Genomic DNA, 22,480 nt, shown 5'->3' on the forward strand with positions numbered 1-22,480 from the left:
GACAATTAGTGTCACGTTTCCCTTCCTGAGTGACACTGCAACTTGACCTTCATCTGTGAGCCAGCGTATACTCGGTGGAAGGTACTTGTTGATTTACTTTTTAAACAAATGGTGAGCAAAGAATGCCGCAGCACCCCTTCTTTCCGCTGTTGGAAACGAAGCGGATCTAATACGCTCAAAGGAATTCCACAAAACAAGAACCACTGACATGACAAAAGCGTGCATTTAATTCGATGCTGTGCAGATACAGGACTACAGTTGTGTGCATGGTTTGTCCTTTGGGATGGTCGCAGCGGCTTATTGCTAAAGAAAAAACTAAAATGGAGCCCACAAAATGCAATTAAGGAAAAACAACAACCTTGAGACACGGAGGGCCCTACCTGCTCTGACGCAAGAAGCAGGCAGGTTACAGACATCCCAGATACAGCGTGACAGGTGGGCAGGGGGAAGGCACGGAGCAACGGCCCCTCTTTCAGAAACGGGCAAGTCTAACGCTTTCACAAACGGCACTGATGGAACCATCTTTATTTTTAAAGAATTTTATAGGAGGAATGTTAGCACCATCATTAAAGGAAAAATAATAACACATTTCAGCCCTGCCTATCTCCAGTCTTGGAATAATAACAGAAGCATAGCACCCTTTAGTATCTAAAATATAAACAAGAACAGTAAGTCCATCCCAGCTTCTAGAGATGAGGTAGCTCATGCTAAGACACGTTGGTCGTGTTTCCTCGGAGAGTTCGTTGGCCAGATGGTCTATTTCCAATCGTCACATCGGATTAGCCAGCTCCACGGCTGGGTTTCGAACGCTTTTCTTCGCTACAGGCTTCAGGACGATGATGTTGTCATCAGAAGACTCTCAGCCCTGGTCCTGGGCATGTTTAGAAGGCTGTGTGTGTGAATGCATTCAATGTCTTCTTAAACGAGAAGTGCTGTACTCAATGGTTTACTCATGTAACTGCCAGCTGTACTAATAGACGAAGTCAACAGGGAATGATAGATACCTTTAAATTTGAATGAGGAGAAAGTCTACCCTTACCACCCTTTATAAAATCTAAGTTCACTTGTTTTTCAAGAAATTTCACTGAATATATATTATGTAAAAAGTCCATTTAAAACAGCGAGGAACTATTTTTTTCAAGATTCTCTTTAAAGAGTCTCTCTGACAGTTCTACAATATCAAGACACGCACGAGGGTTTCAATCACAAGGGCAAACATTTTGATTTCACTTTTAATTGATCATCTGGGTCCCAAAAAGGCACCGTCTTCTATTTTTCAAGCTTCAGCCAGAGGAATAAACACGTGCTGTGGCTTTACAGACCCCACTCTCCGGCTACCTGCCAGGAAGAAGAACGTTCTCATACACACTAAGCAACTCTATCATGACATTGAAATAAACGGAAGGAAACAGAGACTTATGTATTCCATCTGTTTACTTTGTTTTAAAAGGTGGTCATTGTCACTGGTCGTCTTAAACCTAAACTTCTGTACTGAAAAATACTTTAACTCAATGGACACGGAGGACTGTAAGTAAAATAAATATTCTGAAGGCGAAGGAGGCCAGGCACCAGGATCATATGTACAACGCTGACCGCAGCCAGCCGCTACTTCAAGAGTCTCAGGATCAGCTTCACGCAGGCCGGGTCCTCGTGACCGGGGGGGCCAGGGATGGTGAGGGTGTTGCTCGCTGTCGACGGACCGTGGCCGCTTCACACAAAGCAAACGGGCCCGATCTCGATGCCAAATTCTTGGTCTGTGCCGCCAACGTCCACAGGGGCAAGGTCGATGATGGGCAAGCGCGCCACGTTCTGGGTTCTGTATTCGAAGACCGTCTTGCCCACGTTGCCGTTCCGTTTCTAGGAGTAAAGGGGTGCAGTGGGTTAATAACGGTGTGAACGAACGATTGCAGAGATGCCAGACGGCCCTTCTGAGCCCGTTGTCCTAGCATCCGAGGTCAAAGCAACGTTCTCAGAGCTCAGAGCGCCGCCCGCCCGCAGGTGAGGTCGGCCCTGGAAGACGGCGCTTCCAGCTTCGAATCCTTTGTTCCCCTGAAACGCCCCGGACGGGCACTTACAACGTGAATGGGGAAGGCCTGTTTGCTTTCCACAGGCAACTACAATTCATCATCGAACGTTTTCCTTTCTCATATCTAGATATGCAAGCAGGGAGACATACGAATCAGCAACACAGAGAACCTATCTCAGATTGATCATACATTTTAGAACAGGGGTGGGCAAACTTTTTGACTCGAGGGCCACCATGGGTTCGTAAACTGGACCGGAGGGCCGGAACAGAAGCATGGATGGAGTGTTTGTGTGAACTAATATAAATTCAAAGTAAAGGAGCGGAGGGGAGAGCAAGAGAACCCTCCGCTCTTTCGGCTCCGCGGGCCGGATAGAACAGCCGAACGGGCCGGATCCGGCCCGCGGGCCGTAGTTTGCCCACGGCTGTTTTAGAATCAAGAAAGTTTAAGCATGAAACTGAGATTAAAAAGTAACTTGCAGAAGAGCAGGGTCAGGTTCCAAGGAGTCAGCCTGTCCTCGCTGTTTCGTACTAAGACGTGTGTGAACCCGCCTCATGTCCCAGCACGCATTCAAGTTTTCCCGAAAGAACAATGACAGACAGACTGCTGTCTGCACACGGGGTACAATACCGTCCCCACCTCTGGTGCCCTAACAGTATTTTTAACAAAAATGCATTTTTTCTCTCATCGATCGGCAGAGCACAGAAGCACTTACAGAGCACGTGTCCTGAAGGACTATGTATCTGAATCTGACATTCCCTTCCGCTCTGATGTCCAAATCATTTGACCCTTTAAGAACCACGGCTTTCTTGAGGTTCTGCGCTTGGTCGTCCATGTAGCCAACGCTGTTCTTGCAGATGTAGGTGATGTTCTGAGACGCTTCTTTTGATAAGAGGCGCAAGAAGGTCATTTGGGTGATGGCTGCGTTAGGTGACTGGTGGTCTCCATAAGCAAACTAGAGAGACAAAGAGAGCATTTGCTACATGCAGTTCGGAAGGGTTTCACAGTGCCGTGTATGTGTGTGTGTGTGTGTGTGTGTGTGTGTAAGAGAGAGAGAGAGAGAGAGAGAGAGAGAATGTGTGTGTGTGTTGATTTCAGGTAAATCAATTTTGAAGGATATGACTTTTATTCTGTCATGTAACAGAACATTCTACTTTTAAAAAAGTACCTTAAAATGTTTATGACTATTCATAAGTAAAAACCTCTGTCCTTACTCCCCGAAACAGCAGATGAAGAAACCAGTGATAATTACACTCATCAGAGAAAGTTTATGTATTTTTAAATCACTGGAATATTATTTTTAGAAGAAGTTATGTACTTGAACATCTGCTTGGATATTTAACCATGCCTCAAAAATAACTCATTGTTCTTATTGCTGATTATATTAAGATTTAGGCCTTAACTATTTGTATAAAGTATTTTTGGTGTTGTTACTCCTCCCCTGAGGATATTTTTTCATTGATGTTTAGAGAGAGTGGAAGCGAGGGGGAGAGACAGAGAGAGAAACATCGATGTGAGAGAGACACATCGATTGGTTGCCTCCTGCTCGTGCCCTGACCAGGGCCAGGAATTGAGCCTGCAACTGACGGACGTGCCCTTGACCAGAATCAAACCAGGGATGCTTTGGTGCCAGGGCCACCCACTGAGCCAAACCAGCTATGGCAGTATAAAGTATTTTTAACCCAACTGTTACTCCTTGTAGGAAATATGAATTACAAGTTTTCCATTAGCTAACAAAAACAAATAATATAAATAATTTCCTACAGGCTCTTTCTTATTCACCTTCTACTTTGAGGTTTATTTTCAATGCTCCCTTTTGAGCTCTTTACATAATGTTATATTCACTGAATTGTCTTTCCATTGGGTACATTTACAATTTTTCTGCTCATTAAATAATGGTAGATTCTGGTATAAATTACTCACACCCGAAACCTGCTCACACTGTGTTTATTATGAACCTGAGGTCTGAGGAGAGAGCAGGAGTAGAGAGAGAAGGACATTGCAGAGCGAGGGCGCCGTAAAGAGATCCAGAAGGAAATGCTCACGTTGCAATCGGAGGTGGCAAGGGTGGCTGAGATTCTAAATACTGGGCCATAGAAGAAGCATGTACTCAGAAAAGTGCTAATAGACTTCAGATCATTACGAAAGTACGTTAAGTTTAAGTAACACTACATTTATCGTCATTTAATTATACGAATACTTATAGTCATTATGTAATATTTATTTACTAGAGGCCTGATGCATGAAATTCATGCAAGAGTCGGCCTTCGTTCCTCCGGCTGCCGGCACCGGCTCCCCTCTGGCACCGGGGACCCAGGCTTCCCTCCAGCCACTGGCTTCATCCAGAAGGTCGTCAGGAAGGATATCCGGTCTAATTAGCATATTATGCTTTTATTATTATAGTCTAGTGGCCCGGTGCACGAAATTCATGCACGGGGAAGGGGCAAGCAGGGGGGTGTCCCTCAGCCCGGCCTGCACCCTCTCCAATCTGGGACCCCTCGGGGGATGTCCAACTGCTGGTTTAGGCCCCATCCCGCAGGGCCTAAACCGGCAGTTGAACATCCTTCTCGCAATCCGGGACCACTGTCTCCTAACTGCTCACCTGCCTGCCTACCTGCCTGATCGCCCCTAACCACTCTGCCTGCTGGCCTGCTCGCCCCCAACTACCCCCTTGCTGGCCTCCTCACCCCAACTGCCTCCCCGCTGCTGGCCTGCTTGCCCCCAATTGCCTCCCTGCTGGCCTGCTCACCCCCAACTGCCCCCCTCTGCCAGCCTGATCACCCCAACTGCCCTCCCCTCCTGGCCTGATCGCCCCTAACAGCCTCTGCCTCGGCCCTGCCACCATGGCTTCGTCCGGAAGGTCTCCCGGAAGGTCTCCCAGTCTAATTAGCATATTATGCTTTTATTCTTATAGATGACGTACCATGTATTGGATACTATAGGAAGCACATTAGATTCACACAAAGACTATGAAATAAGTATCACCCACACCTCACAATGAGAGCCTGAGGCTGTGGAAGGTTAAGTGGCGTCCTGCTGTCCCCACATCAGTAGGACATCCCGGCAGCAGCCACCTAGGTCTCCTGTCGTTCAAGGGGCCAGACCCCTTCACGTACACCGCACAGTCAGTGTGACGTGCATTACAGGAACTAATAACAAAAACAATTACTTTCTACATTCCACCAATGGAGAAATCATCATGCAAAATTATGTTCATTTAACTCATACTAAAACTTTGTTGATGCAACGATACAGCAAGGGCAGCTGATGAGAATATATGACTTTGACATGAACACGGTGAAATAAATCCGGTCAAAAAACAGTAACCTCGACCTAAATAAACAGTAAGGCATAATGAAGAACGAACAGCAAACGTACGCTTGTGAGCACGCCGCTGCGATTACCTGAGCTCCCCTGTTCATGTCGAGACCGTACCAGACAGGCTTGTGGTCCGGCGACCTGCTGGCCCACCAGGTTTTTCGGGGTATGCTCGCCGGGTTGGCTGAGATGCACGTCTCTCCCGTCTCCATGTTGCAAAAAACCTTGATGGCGTCTTCCACAGACCCCTGGTTTGGGTCAATCCAGTACTCACCTGTTTTCCAAAATAAACGTATTTGCGAAGAAGGGTGAATTTCGAACATGATGAGAGCCGTGTATTGTCAAAACTATCAATAAAGTAAGTATGTGCGTTAAACTGTGGTTAGAATGTTATAAATGATTTCACTGGCCAGTTAGAATTGATCTCTGTTATATCTGAGAGATACCTGAAATAGGTTACAGCCAGGGGTGGGCAAACTTTTTGACTCGAGGGCCACAATGGGTTCTTAAACTGGACCGGAGGGCCGGAACAAAAGCATGGATGGAGTGTTTGTGTGAACTAATATAAATTCAAAGTAAAGGAGCGGAGGGGAGAGCAAGAGAACCGGATAGAACAGCCGGATCCGGCCCGCGGGCCGTAGTTTGCCCACGGCTGGGTTACACCAAGTTAGTGTTTGGTGCTGGACATGTAGTCAAATACACAAACAAATATGTATTTGTGCATCTATCTGTGTGTATGTGTACTTATATGTGCGTGTCTATATAATATGTACAGAAAACTGCATTTTAAATAAAATGTAGAGACGGTGGTGGCTGTAAAGCCTAGAGCTGAGAATGAAATTGCCTAGTCCTCACACATCATTTTAGCTCTCCCTGTCAGTGTCATTTCAAAGTTCACTGGAGCCATTAATCATTTCACAGCTTCTTCTTCTGGCCCGGAATCCCTTTTCTCCAGGTCTAATTAGATTAATCAAAATGACAGAACACTGCCAACTTAAGGCATGGTTTACACAACTAGGACAGAAAGACTACTTAATTCCAAAATACTCTGTATTAACATGTAATCCTGCCAGCAGAGATTCTTACAGCTGTATTTATAGAACATTAAACTGCATGCAAGGTATTTCATTGTCAGATAAGTTTGGGAAATAAGATAAACTTCATTCTACTCTTGAAGACCCAATGCTATCTGAGAGCATATGAAGTCCCCGAAAAGTCATGGAGGTAAGTCAATGCCAAGCTGGCTTCAGCAAGTATTCTCTATGTCACATCACCGCAAAATTACCCATGTTTACGGCTTCTGGATGGAAATGGCACTGCCAGGATGAAATGAGAGCTTTCATAGGATGTTTCCTCTCTCAACGTGTTCATCGTCTCACCCCACTGTCCTTCATGTCAGGGACCGGCCCCGCCGCTAAACCACAGACTCTGGGGTAGGGTGCCATGGCCCCTGGGCATCACCACGCATTTCCAGAAGCAGCCAGGGGCACGCTGCTGGGATGCAGTAGCGCACACACGGTCAGCCACGCGGAGCGCTCACCGCTGTGCTTCGCCGAATGGCAGAGCTTCAAGTCGTCGCAGGTGCGGGCCGGGTGCTTCTTGGAGCCGTCAGGGCTGCGCATGGTCTCGATCTGGCTGCTGAGGGACTTGAGGGTGGCGTGGACGCCAGGGTCCGTCTTGTTCTTGTCGTCAGGAGCCGCCTCGTCTTCTGTGAACTCGGGGAGGGGATCTGGCATGCTCTCGTCGTAGTGCCCCAGGATGTCCCCAAGGGCAGCCGTGAGGTGGCCCGGGGGACCCGGGGGGCCAGGCGGCCCAGGCTCGCCCGGAGGACCCTGATGGTTAAGAACATTGGAAATACATGAACATACTCACTGCTTCTGTGTTTCATCGGACACGTGGCACTGCCGGGACTCGGTGCCCAGGGCGTTACAGCCAACACCGGCCTGGCGGTGCTGGGACCCGGGCGCGGCGCCCTTTCACCAGATGCTCTGCCTGCAGCCTGTAACCCCGAGGGCGGGAGCGACGCGGAGCTGCCTCCCAGGCAACCTGCCTACAAGTCGGCACCTGAGCTACCGCGAGATCCAAGCACCAAGTGTGCGCGCGGATGTTTGCCTTGAAGATGCACTATGTTTTATGGACAATATGCAGATAGGGGCATTCATTTCCCGACGATGGGGCGCAAGGCACATCGGCAATGTCTCACAGGACTTACGACAGATGCTAAAGGGCGAATGCAGCGGAGCTGCGGGTCCCAGTTCTATAAGGTTACACGTCGATACCAAGGAAATGCCCACAACAAGCACCCACAAGACAACTGTCCCCTGTTTTCTTTTTATATATATATATTTTTTTATTGATTTTTTACAGAGAGGAAGGGAGAGGGATAGAGAGTTAGAAACATCGATGAGAGAGAGTCATCGATCAGCTGCCTCCTGCATGCCCCCTACTGGGGATGTGCCTGCAACCCAGGTACATGCCCTTGGCCGGAATCGAACCTGGGACCCTTCAGTCCACAGGCCGATGCTCTATCCACTGAGCCAAACGGGTTAGGGCACTGTCCCCTATTTTCAAATAAGCGGGAAAGGCGGGAAGTCTTTTAAGTGTTCAAACTAATGTGTAGATCAAAATTCTATGTCCTAAACAAAATTTGAGAATGTTCTGTTTAGCCCTTTTTTTAAATATATTTTTAATGACTTCAGAGAGGAAGGGAGAGGAGAGAGAGGTAGAAGCATCAATGATGAGAGAGAATCATGGATCAGCTGCCTCCTGCACACCCCACACTGGGGACCAAGCTTGCAACCCAGGCCTGTACCCTGACCGGGAATCGAACCGTGACCTCCTGGTTCCTAGGTCGATGCTCAACCCCTGAGCCCGCCGGTCAGGCTCTTTAGTTCTTCCCGTAACAAAAGAATCAGCCGAGAAGCTGCAAGATGTGTGGTCCCCTTCCGCGTGGGAGACAAGGCTGGAGTGTGCCACGGAGGAGCTGGCTCTGGACAAGCTGCTTCAACCTTTCCTCACCTCAAGAGCCTGGAGTTTAGATTCTCTAAGAAAACCTCCACAATGCCTTTCTCTAATCCAAGAGCCATCTTCCTGCTGGAACTATCACAGCAATTTCTCAGATTCTGAAATCTGTTGGGTTCACCTTTAAGAGCGCATCATGTCCCATGAATTCCTTTACACCAATCTCAGGAGGTTCTTCCTATCTAGGATGAGTGAGCCGCAAAATACAGTCAACCAAGGGCCACGGAAGTCAGAGGAATGGCACTTCCGGCTGTTTCCCGCCCACAGAGAAATAATAGGGGATGTTCCTCTTGACCGTGGAAACAGAAGGATGTTCGTTTCATAAAGTAAGTAATAAATATTCAGTTTAATGGCCAGTGAGGAGCAGAGACAGGAGAGGGACAGGTAAATCAGACGAAGAGGAAGAGGGATGAGGTTTCCCGAAGACCGAGAAGCCAGAGTCTACAGAGTTACATAACCCTCAGGTCAACTCTATTGGAACGTGGTGATGAAAATGTGCATTGAAATCATTGCTGACATGTACACATAAGGAACTGTTTGACATTGAAACGGGGACTCAGAACGGTTGGACATGGAAATTGGGGCTCAAACATTTTTTGTTATTATACGTTTATTTCTAGTCTGCAGAGGCAAGATTTTTTAAAGGAAAGAAATGGGGAAAAAAAAAGATACAGAGGCAAAGAAGCATTGAACAGACTGTCAAACTACAGCGGGAAGGCAGAGGAGGTTTTGGGGGGGGGGCGCTGTAAGAGATCAACTGAAGGACTTGTACGCATGCATATAAGCATAACCAATGGATAAAAGACACTGGGGGGGGGGCGGGCAGGTAAAGGCATGTACTGGGGGGAAAGGGAGGCCGGGGGGAGATCAATGGGGGGAAAAAAAGAGACATATGTACTACTATTTGTAATACTTCAAACAATTAAAAAAAATAAATAAATTAAAATAAAATAAAACAAAAAAATATGCCTTGGGGAAAAAAAAAAAAGAAAGAAAGAAATCCTTCCTAACGTCGTTCACGTCACAGCATTTTCATGAACGAATGCACTCATCCACCTCGCGCTTAGAATACTGCCACTAGGGAAAGCGCCTTCTCCCTGAGGTCCATCGTGACACAGGCGTGCCATGCTCTGCCTCACCGGTGCCCGTGCCAGGGAGGCCAGCAAGTTGGGCTCTGATTTTACAGACTCTGAACCATCTGGACTCAAGAAAGCCCAAACAGTTACTTCTCTGGACAAGCTCTTGTGTGACCTTCAGGTTTGTTACGAGTCCCTTCCGTCCCCCGGCCATCGGCCGCCCACAGTGCTTGGCTGGGAGCCAGGCTGGGAGGCCCCGCAGAGCCCATGCACGCACACCCTGTGACTTACCTCGGGCCCCGCCTCCCCGATGCTGCCCCGCACTCCAGGGGGCCCGATGGGGCCCAGCGGCCCGGGGTTTCCTTCTTTCCCTGACGGACCCACCGGGCCTGGAGGACCCTGCAAGAAACAAACGCTGGAGTTTAGATTCTCTAAGGAAACCTCCACAATGCCTTTCTCTAATCCAGGAGCCATTTTCCTGATGGAACCGTCACAGCACTTTCTCAGATTCAGATCCTAATGATGAACTATCACAGCAATTTCTCAGACTCAGATCCTAACGATGAACCGTCACAGCAATTTCTCAGACTCAGATCCTAACGATGAACCGTCACAGCAATTTCTCAGACTCAGATCCTAACGATGAACCGTCACAGCAATTTCTCAGACTCAGATCCTCATGACTAACGAATGGAGTTCCAGAACATTCCAACGTTTACTATTTCATCACACATCAGTTATCATCCGTGCACATAAGAGACCAGCAGCGGTTAAAACCGTTAATGGACTCGTCATCTACTTTTATTATTATTGGGACTATTCATCAAATCTCGTGTGTTGTAAACTTAATTATAAATTCAGTGAGCTAGGAGTAAGAACAAGGCAGCAGGTGAAGTGATTGATATAATTAAAAGTTATGTTCATGTGTTTGTACAAGGATCTCATGACATCCTAACAATTTTAATACTACTCATTTAATAACACTAAAATGTTTTGTTTACACTAGATTTAGACATAAGAGAAATTTGAATGATTTTCCTAAACCATTATGTCTGTCAATTATGTTATGACATTAATGACCTATTACGGGCAGCATGAATACTAATGCGGAATTTCTAAAAGCCACAAACGTCGGTTTCATTTTATGACTTGCTTCTGAATTAGCCTGAAGCGAAACCCTCTGAGGAAGTAGCCCAGTTCCTTAAAAAAACACACAGTCAGCTGCAGGACAGCCAGCTCGGCCTCCGCTTCACGGGCGGCCCTATGAGGTCACCGCCAAGGGCACGATGCAGTGGACGTGGCAGCGAGCACAGAGTAAGAAAGCGGCTGCCCCGGTGAGTGTGCTCACCGGAGGAAAGAGGTTTTAATGCGGGACCATGAAATACCAAGTCATGACAGGGCTTTCTACGTGAAGGTAACTGCCGAATGGTCTCCCTCGTGCGCTGGCCGCCTGCTTGAGAGAATCTGGGAAATTCTCGCTCCCGTCCAGAACATGCCACCCGGCCTCCCGAGGACATCACCGCATGCATCGCCGCGCACAGCTTGCGCGGCTGCATTACTCACTCTCGGGCCAAACGGTCCAGGGATCCCAGCACTGCCTTGCTCACCATTGGGACCCTGAGTGGGGAAGACATTTCAAATGTTACCAAAGTATGCCCCTCCGGCATGCTGCTGGCCGCGGGCGTGAAAATCCGCTGCCATTGCCACCGGGTGCATCAACTCCTTGCACAGTCGTGTCTCCACAGCGTCGTCGTGAGTTGCCCAAAAGGAACGGCGTGCATACCTTGGGGCTCATGTCTTTGCTACAAAAGCACAGCTAACAGACGGCAATGGCAGTGGCCAGGTGGGTAATTCATCGTTTTGAAATGACAACAAGGTATGAAACGTCCATCCATTTTACGACCAGCGTTCATGGCAAGACACCTGGGTGTCTTTACCCGGAGGGGTAATCCGTAGAGGTTACTCACCGGCGGCCCGGGAAGGCCCTGCAGGCCGGTGAACCCTCGGTGGCCCTTCTGGCCTCGGTCGCCACGGTCCCCGTGATCGCCTTTGTCACCACGAGGTCCTTGGGGTCCCTAGAAACAGGGTCATGGCAGGGGTATTGCCTGTTGAGACTACAGTTGTATTTACTATTATTTTGAATACTATATTTTATATGAAGATATTTACTTATAGCGCTGACCGGTTTGGCTCAGTGGTAGAGCATCGGCCTACAGACTGAAGGGTCCCAGGTTCGATTCCGGTCAGGGGCATGTACCTTGGTTGTGGGCACATCCCCAGTGGGGGGTGTGCAGGAGGCAGCTGATCGATGTTTCTCTCCCATCGATGTTTCTAACTCTCTATACCTCTCCCTTCCTCCCTCTAAAAAATCAATAAAATATATATATTTTTTAAAAAGATATTTACTTATATACATGGAATTAGATGTAGAAATTTTCGTCTTTGGGAATGAAGGTGATAATTAAAACATAACATATTTAATAATGCTTTTCTGAAGAGTTAGTTTTTTAATGTTTATCCTACATTTATACTAAAATGAGGTATTTTTAAGTTGGTCTTACTTATCTAAAACAGTTTCAAAGACTGTATTTCACATACTCGGCTGATACCATTATGTGAAAATATTGCTACCTTAAATAGGTTCTTTAAAATCAAAACATGAGTTCTTATTTACTATGCTACCTCTGAAAAGAAAATGCTTATTCAATTTGCATATGCAGATAAACTGGACGTGACAGCTGGGACTCTAAAACCTGGTCAGATTGGAAAGTTGCTAAGAGAGTCGATCCTGAGAAACTAAAGGAAAAGCGATAATTAAGAATCTTATTATGGGATGGGAGCTACACTGAGAGAAAAGGTGAAAATTATCTGACCGATCTAATCAGTCTTGGGCTCCTTCCTTCCGTTCCCCTTTCCTTTCCTTCTTTCTTTCCTGTTTCTTAAATCTTAGGGACAAGCAGCAGCTCCGGGGTCCAGAGGCTCACGGTAAACTGACAGGGTCGCCTACATGGGGGCAACTGTGCTGTCTGCCGCTCTCCTAAGAGAGAACTGGAGGATGGAAGATGCCATCAAATAGACGGGCTCTTGGGTTAATATTCTTCCGTAACAGTTTTTTGTTCCTATTTTGTATGGATCTTTTTATTTTATTTTTTTAATTTGGATTACAGTCCTAATTGTCAAACAGTATGAAAATCTTTTCATAATAAAAGCAACACTAGATCTCAGTAACTTTTTATGTTTTACATAACAATGTGAATTTAAATACTGAAATCAGCCCAGCTGGCATGGCTCAGTGGTTGGGTGTCGACCTATGAACCAGGAGGCAGCCGACCAATGATTCTCTCTCATCATTGATGTTTCTCTCCCTCTCCCTTCCCCCCCTCTGAAATCAATAAAAATATATTAAGTACTAAAATCAGCCTGAATATTTTCATAATGTTAAAGAGGTTCTTTTATTTGGGGAATGCTCCAAAATTTCACAATTGAAAATAAACTAAACCGGAAATCACCTATTTATTATTATTAACTAAAATTCATTTAATCATGGAAAATGAAACTACATTGTTTTTGTAACTGGTTTGAAAACGTTTCACTTGAACATGCTATGGAACTATGAAATCTTCTCTAGTCGGGCTCAAATCGAAACTGAGCATTGTGATTTAATATTAGGCCATGATTTTAAGGCTACAATTGATGTTCATAAATATTGGTATTGATTTATATAACAGGTGTGAAAGGAACAGGAGAGACTGCCTATAGAAGTAATTCATTCACAGTAAGACACCTGTATAATACTCTCTAACCTGGAAGTAACTGCAAGTAGCAAAAGAATTGCACGTGGGTAGTGCAACCTCAGTGAAAATAAAACATAATATTGAATAGAGCTTTTAAAATTTACAGATAGCTTTTAAACCCATTAAGTGATTTTTAGAAAATCTCAGAAAGAAGGGTATGATTATTCCTATTATTTTGGGAGAAAACTGTGACTCTAAAAGTCTTTATTGATTATTTGAAAGAATTCATAGCTTGAGAAATTTGGTAATTTACATTTATAAACCTTAAATTGTACTTTTTCTTTGGGAGTGTATTTTATGAAACAAGACATAATTTTTTACAGAAAAACAGAACTTACAGGTAAGCCACGTTTCCCAGCTCGACCAGGGGGTCCTATGGGGCCACGGGAACCCTAGAAGAAATTTCCACAAAAGTTGGTAAAAAAAAAAAACCACAAAAAACAACAACACACAAGTGCATACACTATGCAGATATAGAATTCAAAGAACATATTTATAGCTGGATATTTATTACGTTTATGTGCACCTATGCACACTCTTATGGCTAATTAATGAAAACCAGGCTAATGTCCCTGGTTTTCTAACGCCAATGACACTTCTATAATCAGTTTTATTAATTGGTGAAACGTTACCTGCTTAAATTTAACACAATTTCCTATAAATCACAACGTTTTAGGTGGTGAAACTCAAAGCGTCGGAATTATGGAATCTCTATCGGAAATCAAATGTTTGCCTCGAAGACTAACACGAAATAACTCATGATGAACTATTTGTCATTCGTGGTCTGGAGTCCCAGCCAAGGCACATGTATGACCGTATGCATGCGTCCTATGCAGAGCCTGGATGCTTGTCGCTGCCAGGGAAAGGGCCTCTCCTTACCGGGTCTCCTCTCTGTCCTGCGTCTCCTGGGGCACCGACGGGGCCGGGAGTGCCCGGGGCACCCTGAGAGCCGGGCAGGCCCGCGGGCCCGGGGTCTCCACGGTCACCCTGACAGAATAACAGGAAATCATTCTTCAACATCCATTCTCAAACAGTGGCTTTCTATATGCCCATGCTCTCGGCGATGAAGCACCTTTTTAAAAAACACTACTTATAATTTACTGAAATCGTTCCTTTACTTATTAACAACTCAAACTGAGAAGAAGGAGATGACTTGCCCCCAACTCCCGACCTCATCGCTCCCCTCACTCCCGCCCTGTGGCTCCCGTAGCCCCGAGGCTGGATGAGAGCAGTGGCGTGATCTCAGTCCAGAGTCTCCACTCCGGGGTGTCTGTGCTCTGGGGCGACCCAGAGACTCGCCAGACGGTGTGGAAACGGAACGTGGCAAGGAAACCGCTTTCTGGGTCTCCCACCCAGGCCTGCTCCTGCGAGAACAGAGGGAGACTCCTCCCCACCCCTTCCCCATGGCATGCAGCAGGGGGACGGCACACCGCCTGCACCCCACGCGGAGCAATGCCCCCAGGAGGAGCCCCTCTGGGACCACCCAGGGAGCTCTCCCGGGTGCACCGCGGCCTGGAGGGTAAAGCTCAGAAGCATCTGAAGAGAGGCTGCTCCTTATTTCATCCCGGAGACCCAGCTGCGACAGGGCTCCCTGTCTTAAGCAATCAAAAGCGAGATGCCTGCTGCAGGGACATGGGGTCCTCAGACTTTTTAAACAGGGGGCCAGTTCACTGACCCTCAGACCACTGGAGGGCCGGACTATAGTTTAAAAAAAAACGATGAACAAATTCCTATGCGCACTGTGGGCCCGGGACGCGTCGGCTGCTAAGCAGGACAGGCAGCGGCCCCCAGCGGGCCGGATCCATGTCCTCGGCGGGCCGCAATGTGGCCCGCGGGCCGTAGTTTGAGGACGCCTGGATGAACACAATTAATGGCGTCAGACATTTCCTTCTGACAGAAATCGCCTTCCTTGATTGGTTAGTTTGGACACCAGGATGAACTGAGCAATAGATTAGAGAACAGACTCATAACACATTAAATAAGCTAAACTGGCAACTCCAGATTTTGAAAGAAACATACAGAAAGCTCATAGACACTTAGAAAATACCAAGGATGACCTTTGCAACCATTTAAACTTATGATCAAAATAAAATGCGATGGAAACGTAAAATGCACCTAGGGGTCCATATATATTCGCTGTGACATCCGGGCATACATCAGCAAAATCTCCGAGGGCTAATGCCCTACACAGTATCTACTGACCAAGGGAAATTTACATTTCCTGGCATCATGTAGATGGGGGTACCCCCAAATTCATCAAACTCCTTCCCCTTCACCTGCGTGCCTCATGGGTACTCGAGACGTGATTTAAAACACAAATGCCCAGTAGGGTACGTCTCAATCATGCTCAGAGTCTTTGAAAACTGAGGTTCAGAAACTGTGTTCAAGGTCACAGAGCCGGTCACTTCCGTGGTCAGGATGCCAACCAGGCCTGCCTGGCTTCCCAGCCTCTCTGCGCCAGGGCGGGCCTCGGGGGGGCGGGGGGGCGGGAAGAGCTGTGACCCCAGGCTCTGCTGAGGGGAAGGGCTATGCTTGCCTTCCACGCACCTCGCCCTGCACAGCTGTGCGGCCCCATCGGGCCGGGAGCTTCGGGGCAAGTTGGGAAGTCCCAGCTCGGGGCATGCCTAATCTAACGCCACATCGGGAACCACAGCCCCGGGAAAGCCAATGGCTTCTTTCTTCACGGGCATCGCCGCGGTAGGTGAGCAGGGCAATGTGGGCGCCCCACAGCGCCCCCACGTCTGCCAGTGAGTTTGAAATCTAGACACTGCGAAGGCAGCCCCATCCGACGCCTGCGTGTTGCCCACACATGAAAGCAATTCGCTTTCCTCCTCTGGATAGAACTGCCATCTCACTTCGCTGTGTATTCAGATCTCGTTTCCTTTAGAGATCTACCGAGTTACATCCCTGCTTCTATCGGATAAACCGGGGCTGCACTGGAGCCGTGCGGAGAAAGGGTAGCATCTCCCTGGTTGGTATCAGGAGGTTTCACATCCCCCCCCACCCCCGCACCCTGACCCCCCCCCCCCCCCGGACGTGTTAGTCGGTGGCAGGGCCTTACACGTTCGCCAACAGCGCCGTCCCGTCCTGGAGTGCCGTCGTTGCCCGCCGGACCCTAGAGGAGATCATATTGAAAAGGGATTAGCTGGCAATAAAAACGTTACAGCGGCCACACTTCTCTGCTAGCAACTGCGACAGCGATTATGGAACCTCAGCAAGAGGGAAGCGGGGGCCATCTGCTCTATGGCTTTGAATTGCTTGAGAAATTAACATATTTTTACCTAATCTAAATTCTTCATTCCTATTCTTTTGTTCTAACGAAGGAAAACATTCTCAAACCCTTTGAAATACACATACAATAAATTACATTCTTGATATTTTGTTTTCTTTGTATTACCAGTGAGTGGTTTTTCTTATTTTATTTCTTAAAGCTTATCCAAAAAATATCTGTGAAGTTCTTAAAATAGACTATCAAATGACTTTTAAAAATAGTCTTCTCTCCTTATTATTTTTTTTTTTTTTCAGAATAACGTTGCTACCATTTGATGAAAAACCTTGCTCTGAAAGGCACGGGTTGGTCCCTCCACAGGCACGTGCCGGGAGCCGCTGGGGGTTCGCTCATTACAGCACTGCGTACGGCCCCTTCCACCGGAAGTTCTCACACCGCCTTTCAAAGCCTGGCTTCCTCTCCACACCCACCGGGCCGTGGCACCAACCACGTCCCTTTACCGTGGTGGTTAGGAAAATGACCTCCACCTGGCCCTTGTCACAAGTCCAATAGTTACATTAATCCTATCGCTCTGGAAAGTGGCAGTTGTGACAGATATGCTACTAACACAATCCTATCTAATAAAAGAGTAATATGCAGATTGACCATCACTCCAACACACAAGATGGCTGCCCCCATGTGGACACAAGATGGCCACCATAAGATGGCCAGCAAGGGAGGGCAGTTGGGGGTGATCAGGCCAGCAGGGGAGGGCAGTTGGGAGGGACCAGGCCTGCAAGGGAGGGCAGTTGGGGGCGATCAAGCCTGCAGGGGAGGGCAGTTAGGGGAGACCAGGCCTGCAGGGGAGGGCAGTTGGGGGGGGACCCAGGCCTGCAGGGGAGAGCCATTGGGGGGGACCAGGCCTGCAGGGGAGGGCAGTTAGGAGTGACCAGGCCTGCAGGGGAGGGCAGTTGTGGGGGGACCCAGGCCTACAGGGGAGAGCAGTTGGGGGGACCAGGCCTGCAGGGGAGGGCAGTTAGGAGTGACCAGGCCTGCAGTTAGGGACAATCAGGATGGCAGGGGAGCAGTTAGGCATCTATTAGGCTGGCAGGGGAGTGGTTAGGGGGTGATCATGCTGGCAGGCAGAAGCGGTTAGGGGCAATCAGGAAGGCAGGCAGGCGAGCAGTTGGGAGCCAGCAGTCCTGGATTGTGAGAGGGATGTCCGACTGCCCATTTAGGCCCGATCCCACTGGGATCGGGCTTAAACGGGCAGTCGGACATCCCTTGAGGGGTCCCAGATTGGAGAGGGTGCAGGCTGGGCTGAGGGACACCCCCCCTCCCCCGTGCACAGATTTCATGCACCAGGCCTCTAGTGAAATAATAACAGGGGAAGGATGAATGAATGTGTCCTTTTATATCCAAAACAATTGGCAACAACCTAAATGAACTAAGATGCTTGGTTCCAGAGGAGACGAAGGTCAGAGCGAAGCCCTTATCCTGCTATGGTTCCTTATGTCATCACCTTGTCGACGCTCTAGGCAAGCCAAGCACAGAAAATACCATCGCTCGGAAACTCCCTCCAGGCAAAATGCACACGCAGTTTCTCAGTCCACATGTGAGTGAAAAAGCCCACAAGAGCCACGTTCTCGGTACTCACCTCAGGCCCTGGCTCCCCGACAGGGCCGTTCGAGCCTGGGGGGCCCACGGGCCCAGGGGGCCCTTTGTCTCCGGTGGCACCCGTCGCGCCCACCTTTCCTGGTGTGCCCTGGAATAGGGTACAGATATGTCACCCACTTCCAAAGAAATGGAAGAACGCCAGTACCCATAAAGGCTGCATGCATTCAGCCCGGCCGGCGTGGCTCAGTGGTTGAGTGTCAACCTATGAACCAGGAGGTCATGGTTCGATTCCCAGTCAAGGGCACATGCCTGGGGTGTGGGCTCGATCCCCAGGGGTTACATGCAGGAGGCAGCCAATCAATGAAGCTCATCATGGATGTTCCCATTTCTCTCTCCCTCTCCCTGCCTCTCTGAAATCAATTAAAACATAAAAGCCCTAGATGGTTTGGCTCAGTGAATAGAGGTCGACCTGTGGACTGAAGGGTCCCAGGTTCAATTCCAGTCAAGGGCACATGCCCGGGTTGCGGGCTCGATCCCCGGTGGGGGACATGCGGGAGACAATCGATCAATGATTCTCTCTCATCACTGACGTTTCCATCTCTCTCTCCCTCTCCCTTCCTCTCTCTGAAATCAATACAAATATAATTTTTTAAAAAGAATGCCCGTTCCGATTTACTTCGGCGCTGTCTGCTCACGTTATTTCTACGCCCCGTCTTCCTGGTTTGCTGGCCTCAGATCTCCACCCACATGTGCCCCAGTTCCAAGGCCCCAGCAGTGCCTTTCTCGGTCAGCACTCCACGTAAAAACAGCACCTATTTTTTTCACACATATGTAAACTCTGAGGGGCAAACTTCCGTGTCTTCAAAGCTAATAATGGGCCAGGCTTTTATCCACGCTCCAGAGAATATGAGGTTCTTGGACCCCACCCCCACCCCCACCCCCACCCCCAGGGAACGGGGATCACTTTCAGAGGTTTTCTTTCGAGTTCTCCCCACTGTCACCGCCGGTATCACTTTAGTTCAACGCCTTCCTCGCCTTGATGGCTCATGAGAGCGACCGCGGGCCGTGGCCTGTGGGTGTTTCTGTCCGCATGTTGGTTTAAGGAGCGGCCGCCTGTTCACCGGGAGACCCCCCTTCTCCAGCTCCTCAGACAGTTTTAATATTTGAAGAAAGATTTAGAGTCACCCCAAATCCACATCCATATTTGTTACTTCACTAGCCCCAAGGTCAGACAAACACACTTTTCAAAGACTTTGTAAGATACTTAAAGAATTCCACATGCAAAGTCAAAAGCTTTGGAAGATACTCGGAATTTGTATCAAAAAAAGACTTTAAATCTATTCAGCAAAAATCCATACAAATGACATTGCCCAGAATCAGAGAAAACACTGCCTCGGGCAGCTCCTCACCGCGGGCCCCGGCAGGCCGGGCATGCCTCGCTCCCCGCGCTGCCCCGGCATGCCGACGATCCCTCTCTGCCCAGTGGTGCCAGCGGGGCCAGGCGGGCCGTCCGGACCCTAAGTTGGAGGATAAACTAGAATGAGAAGTGGTCCAGGGTAAAAGCATGCGCAAGAACTTTCCGGTAGATCACCGCTGTTTCTGGTGTAAGGACAAGTTCTCGGATTCATCAGACCATACTATGTAAGGGATCAGTGTACAAGCCACACGGGCCTTCTGACAGTACTGAAGAAGTGAAAATAGCTTATCAAATGAAAGAGAACTTGAAGATCAATATGAATACTGATGGAATAAAAGAGATAACTATTCAGGCAAATATTGTTCCTCTTTTAAAAGGACACATTTTTTAAAATAAAGAGAATAATACGATTTACTGAACACGTTAATGTTTAAAGGCACTTGGATATTAAATGAAGTAATCTACTTTGTAAAAAAATGTACTTCATGCGATGCAGACATACCAGAAAGAGTTTCCTCGTTTGGATTGGGAACACCGCACCCGTGAGTGCTGTGTTTTTATATTTGCACATGCGCTATTTCCTAAAGCTGCGAACCGCTCATGCAAAGCCTACAGGGCGTTCAGACAGTGCCCGGGCGATGCACACACAGCTTCTCTGGACAGCGACCGTGACGATTTCCATCAGCAAGTATCTAGTTCAGGGGTGGGCAAACTTTGTGACTTGAGGGCCACCATGGGTTCTTAACTGGACCGGAGGGCCGGAACAAAAGCATGGATGGAGTGTTTGTGTGAACTAATATAAATTCAAAGTAAAGGAGTGGAGGGGAGAGCAAGAGAACCGGATAGAACAGCCGGATCCGGCCCGCGGGCCGTAGTTTGCCCACAGCTGGGTGGTCTACGGCAAAGGTGCCAACTCACAGGCTGCCCGTCTTCTCCGGGGTCCCCTTTGTCTCCTGGGCCGCCCGGGGGCCCGGCTGGTCCACGATCTCCCACTCGCCCGTGCGAGCCGGGGTCCCCGCGAAGACCCGGAGGCCCCTCCTTCCCGGGCTCCCCGAGGGGCCCCGCCGGCCCTGGAGCTCCCTAGTGGGACAGAGAGAAAGCAGGAGGGCAGGGGGGGTCGGAGGAGGCCCTGGGCAGCGGTCTGTGCCTCAGCCCCGGCCTCACGGATACTCAGATATTCATTCCCCAGAAGAAGATCGACATCATTTGCAGACAATCCCCTCGGAGTCACTGTTCAAAGCTGAGATTAACTTGAATTTCAAACTGCTTACGGCTCTGACCCAACAATAAATACATAAACATCTTATTAGGTCAGATCTCATCTTATAAAGAAAGAAGGACATGTAATAGACCAAGTCCCAGGAATGCTTGCCAACTGAAGGCAAGGGTGAGCACAAGGACTGTTGGTATTTAGTGACCACAGGGGACAGGAGGCAAAGACTGGGGCGAAAAGGACTTGCAGATAAGCTCCCCCAAGAATCCGTGGGTCAGAGATGAATTTGCTTTGACAACACACCGGTGGGAATTATCAGATAAGGGTTGTTAACATGGGAAACAAATCACTCACGGATTAAATTAAAGAATAAGTAGCAAGAATTAAATCTATGCATATCTCTGTAATATGTACAGATACGTGTGTTAGTGTGCGTTTGCATGTGTGTGAGGGTAGTTACTCCACCTTCAATAGTGTGACTGACTTACAACAGGGCCTGGGGGTCCAACTCTGCCGGCAGAACCAGGAAATCCTGTAGCGCCCTAGAAACACAGCATAGAAGCACCCTTAAAACAACAGTGGATGGCGTATGCTTTCCGGTGTCTGTTTTTTCACAGGGATACGTGGCCTTTGGGGTCCCTTCAGGCTGCGGCCCATGTCTAGCTATTCTTGCATCCTTGGTTTTGAGAGTGGAGCTGGATTCACTGGGAGGAAGATGCGATTTTCCCCTCTCCATTCTCCATTCATCTTGAACATATACAGGTATGTTTGAGGCCAGGGCTGAAACCACATTCGTGTTTCACACAGCAGGAAAGGATAGCGCTCCAGCACTATTCCGCATCTTCCTCAGCTCAGATGCTCCTTATCACAGACCTCCCTCTGCGTGCAACGCCTTCCGCTCCGGACTAGTTACACACGCAGAGGCGTGATGTTGCCGCTGCGGATCAACTTTAAAATATCCAGGAGGTCCTGATGCCTCAGCCGACTGGGTCAGCCCAGAGCTTCCCCCCCAAAACCAACTTACTGGTGGGCCCTGCGTTCCTCGCCCGCCTTTGAGTCCGGGGACACCATTCGGGCCCTAGATGGGGAGAACAGAGAGACCGCGGTGTAAGGCACACCGGCTGCACACCAGGCGCAAGCTGGGGGCACTGGGCATCTCCGCAGGTCTTCATGGCACTTACGTGGGGGCCTGGGGATCCTGCCAGCCCCTGTGGCCCCGGAGAGCCGGCGTCTCCCTTCTGTCCTGGCTCTCCGGGTTCCCCCTTCACGCCTGGTTGCCCATCGGGACCCTGTGTCAATGACATAAAAAAGCAATTATTGGAACACCGACAGACAAGTTCCTCTACAGCAGGGGTGGGCAAACTTTTTGACTCGAGGGCCACAATGGGTTCTTAAACTGGACCGGAGGGCCGGAACAAAAGCATGGATGGAGTGTTTGTGTGAACTAATATAAATTCAAAGTAAAGGAGCGGAGGGGAGAGCAAGAGAACCCTCCGCTCTTTCGGCTCCGCGGGCCGGATAGAACAGCCGAACGGGCCGGATCCGGCCCGCGGGCCATAGTTTGCCCACGGCTGCTCTACAGCAATCCATATCAACACGATTAACACAGAATGTAGTCAGCGGCTGTGAAGGGGTGCTTTGCAATCAGTATGACAGCAGAGGAGAGAGAGAATGGCCTGGTGGGATCCTTAAAGACAGTCTGAGAGAAATAAGTTAAGGCACCAGGTTTTATTATAACAAATAAGCACAGAATTTGGAATTGTGCAAACTCATCCATTTTTGTGCTAGTCCG

General features: G+C 48.6%; 1 protein-coding gene across 1 annotated transcript in view; it reads right to left on the bottom strand.

Annotated features, from left to right (window-relative positions):
- Positions 1 to 204: 204 nt before the first annotated feature.
- Positions 205 to 22,480, bottom strand: part of LOC308249495 (uncharacterized protein) — a 72,585-nt gene continuing 50,309 nt past the window's right edge. Inside the window, exons 36-51 of the mRNA XM_080671095.1 lie at positions 21,870 to 21,977; positions 21,713 to 21,766; positions 21,177 to 21,230; positions 20,394 to 20,555; positions 19,468 to 19,575; positions 18,099 to 18,206; positions 16,295 to 16,348; positions 14,113 to 14,220; positions 13,572 to 13,625; positions 11,407 to 11,514; positions 11,003 to 11,056; positions 9,731 to 9,838; positions 6,883 to 7,174; positions 5,429 to 5,616; positions 2,740 to 2,979; positions 205 to 1,857 (exon numbers count right to left, since the gene is read on the bottom strand). Of these exons, the coding sequence (XP_080527221.1) occupies positions 1,711 to 1,857; positions 2,740 to 2,979; positions 5,429 to 5,616; positions 6,883 to 7,174; positions 9,731 to 9,838; positions 11,003 to 11,056; positions 11,407 to 11,514; positions 13,572 to 13,625; positions 14,113 to 14,220; positions 16,295 to 16,348; positions 18,099 to 18,206; positions 19,468 to 19,575; positions 20,394 to 20,555; positions 21,177 to 21,230; positions 21,713 to 21,766; positions 21,870 to 21,977 (1,947 nt within the window). The 3' untranslated portion in view covers positions 205 to 1,710. The remainder of the gene's footprint in view (positions 1,858 to 2,739; positions 2,980 to 5,428; positions 5,617 to 6,882; positions 7,175 to 9,730; positions 9,839 to 11,002; positions 11,057 to 11,406; positions 11,515 to 13,571; positions 13,626 to 14,112; positions 14,221 to 16,294; positions 16,349 to 18,098; positions 18,207 to 19,467; positions 19,576 to 20,393; positions 20,556 to 21,176; positions 21,231 to 21,712; positions 21,767 to 21,869; positions 21,978 to 22,480) is intronic.

Source organism: Plecotus auritus (assembly GCF_963455305.1).
Source record: "Plecotus auritus genome assembly, chromosome: 5".
Lineage (NCBI taxonomy): Eukaryota > Metazoa > Chordata > Mammalia > Chiroptera > Vespertilionidae > Plecotus > Plecotus auritus.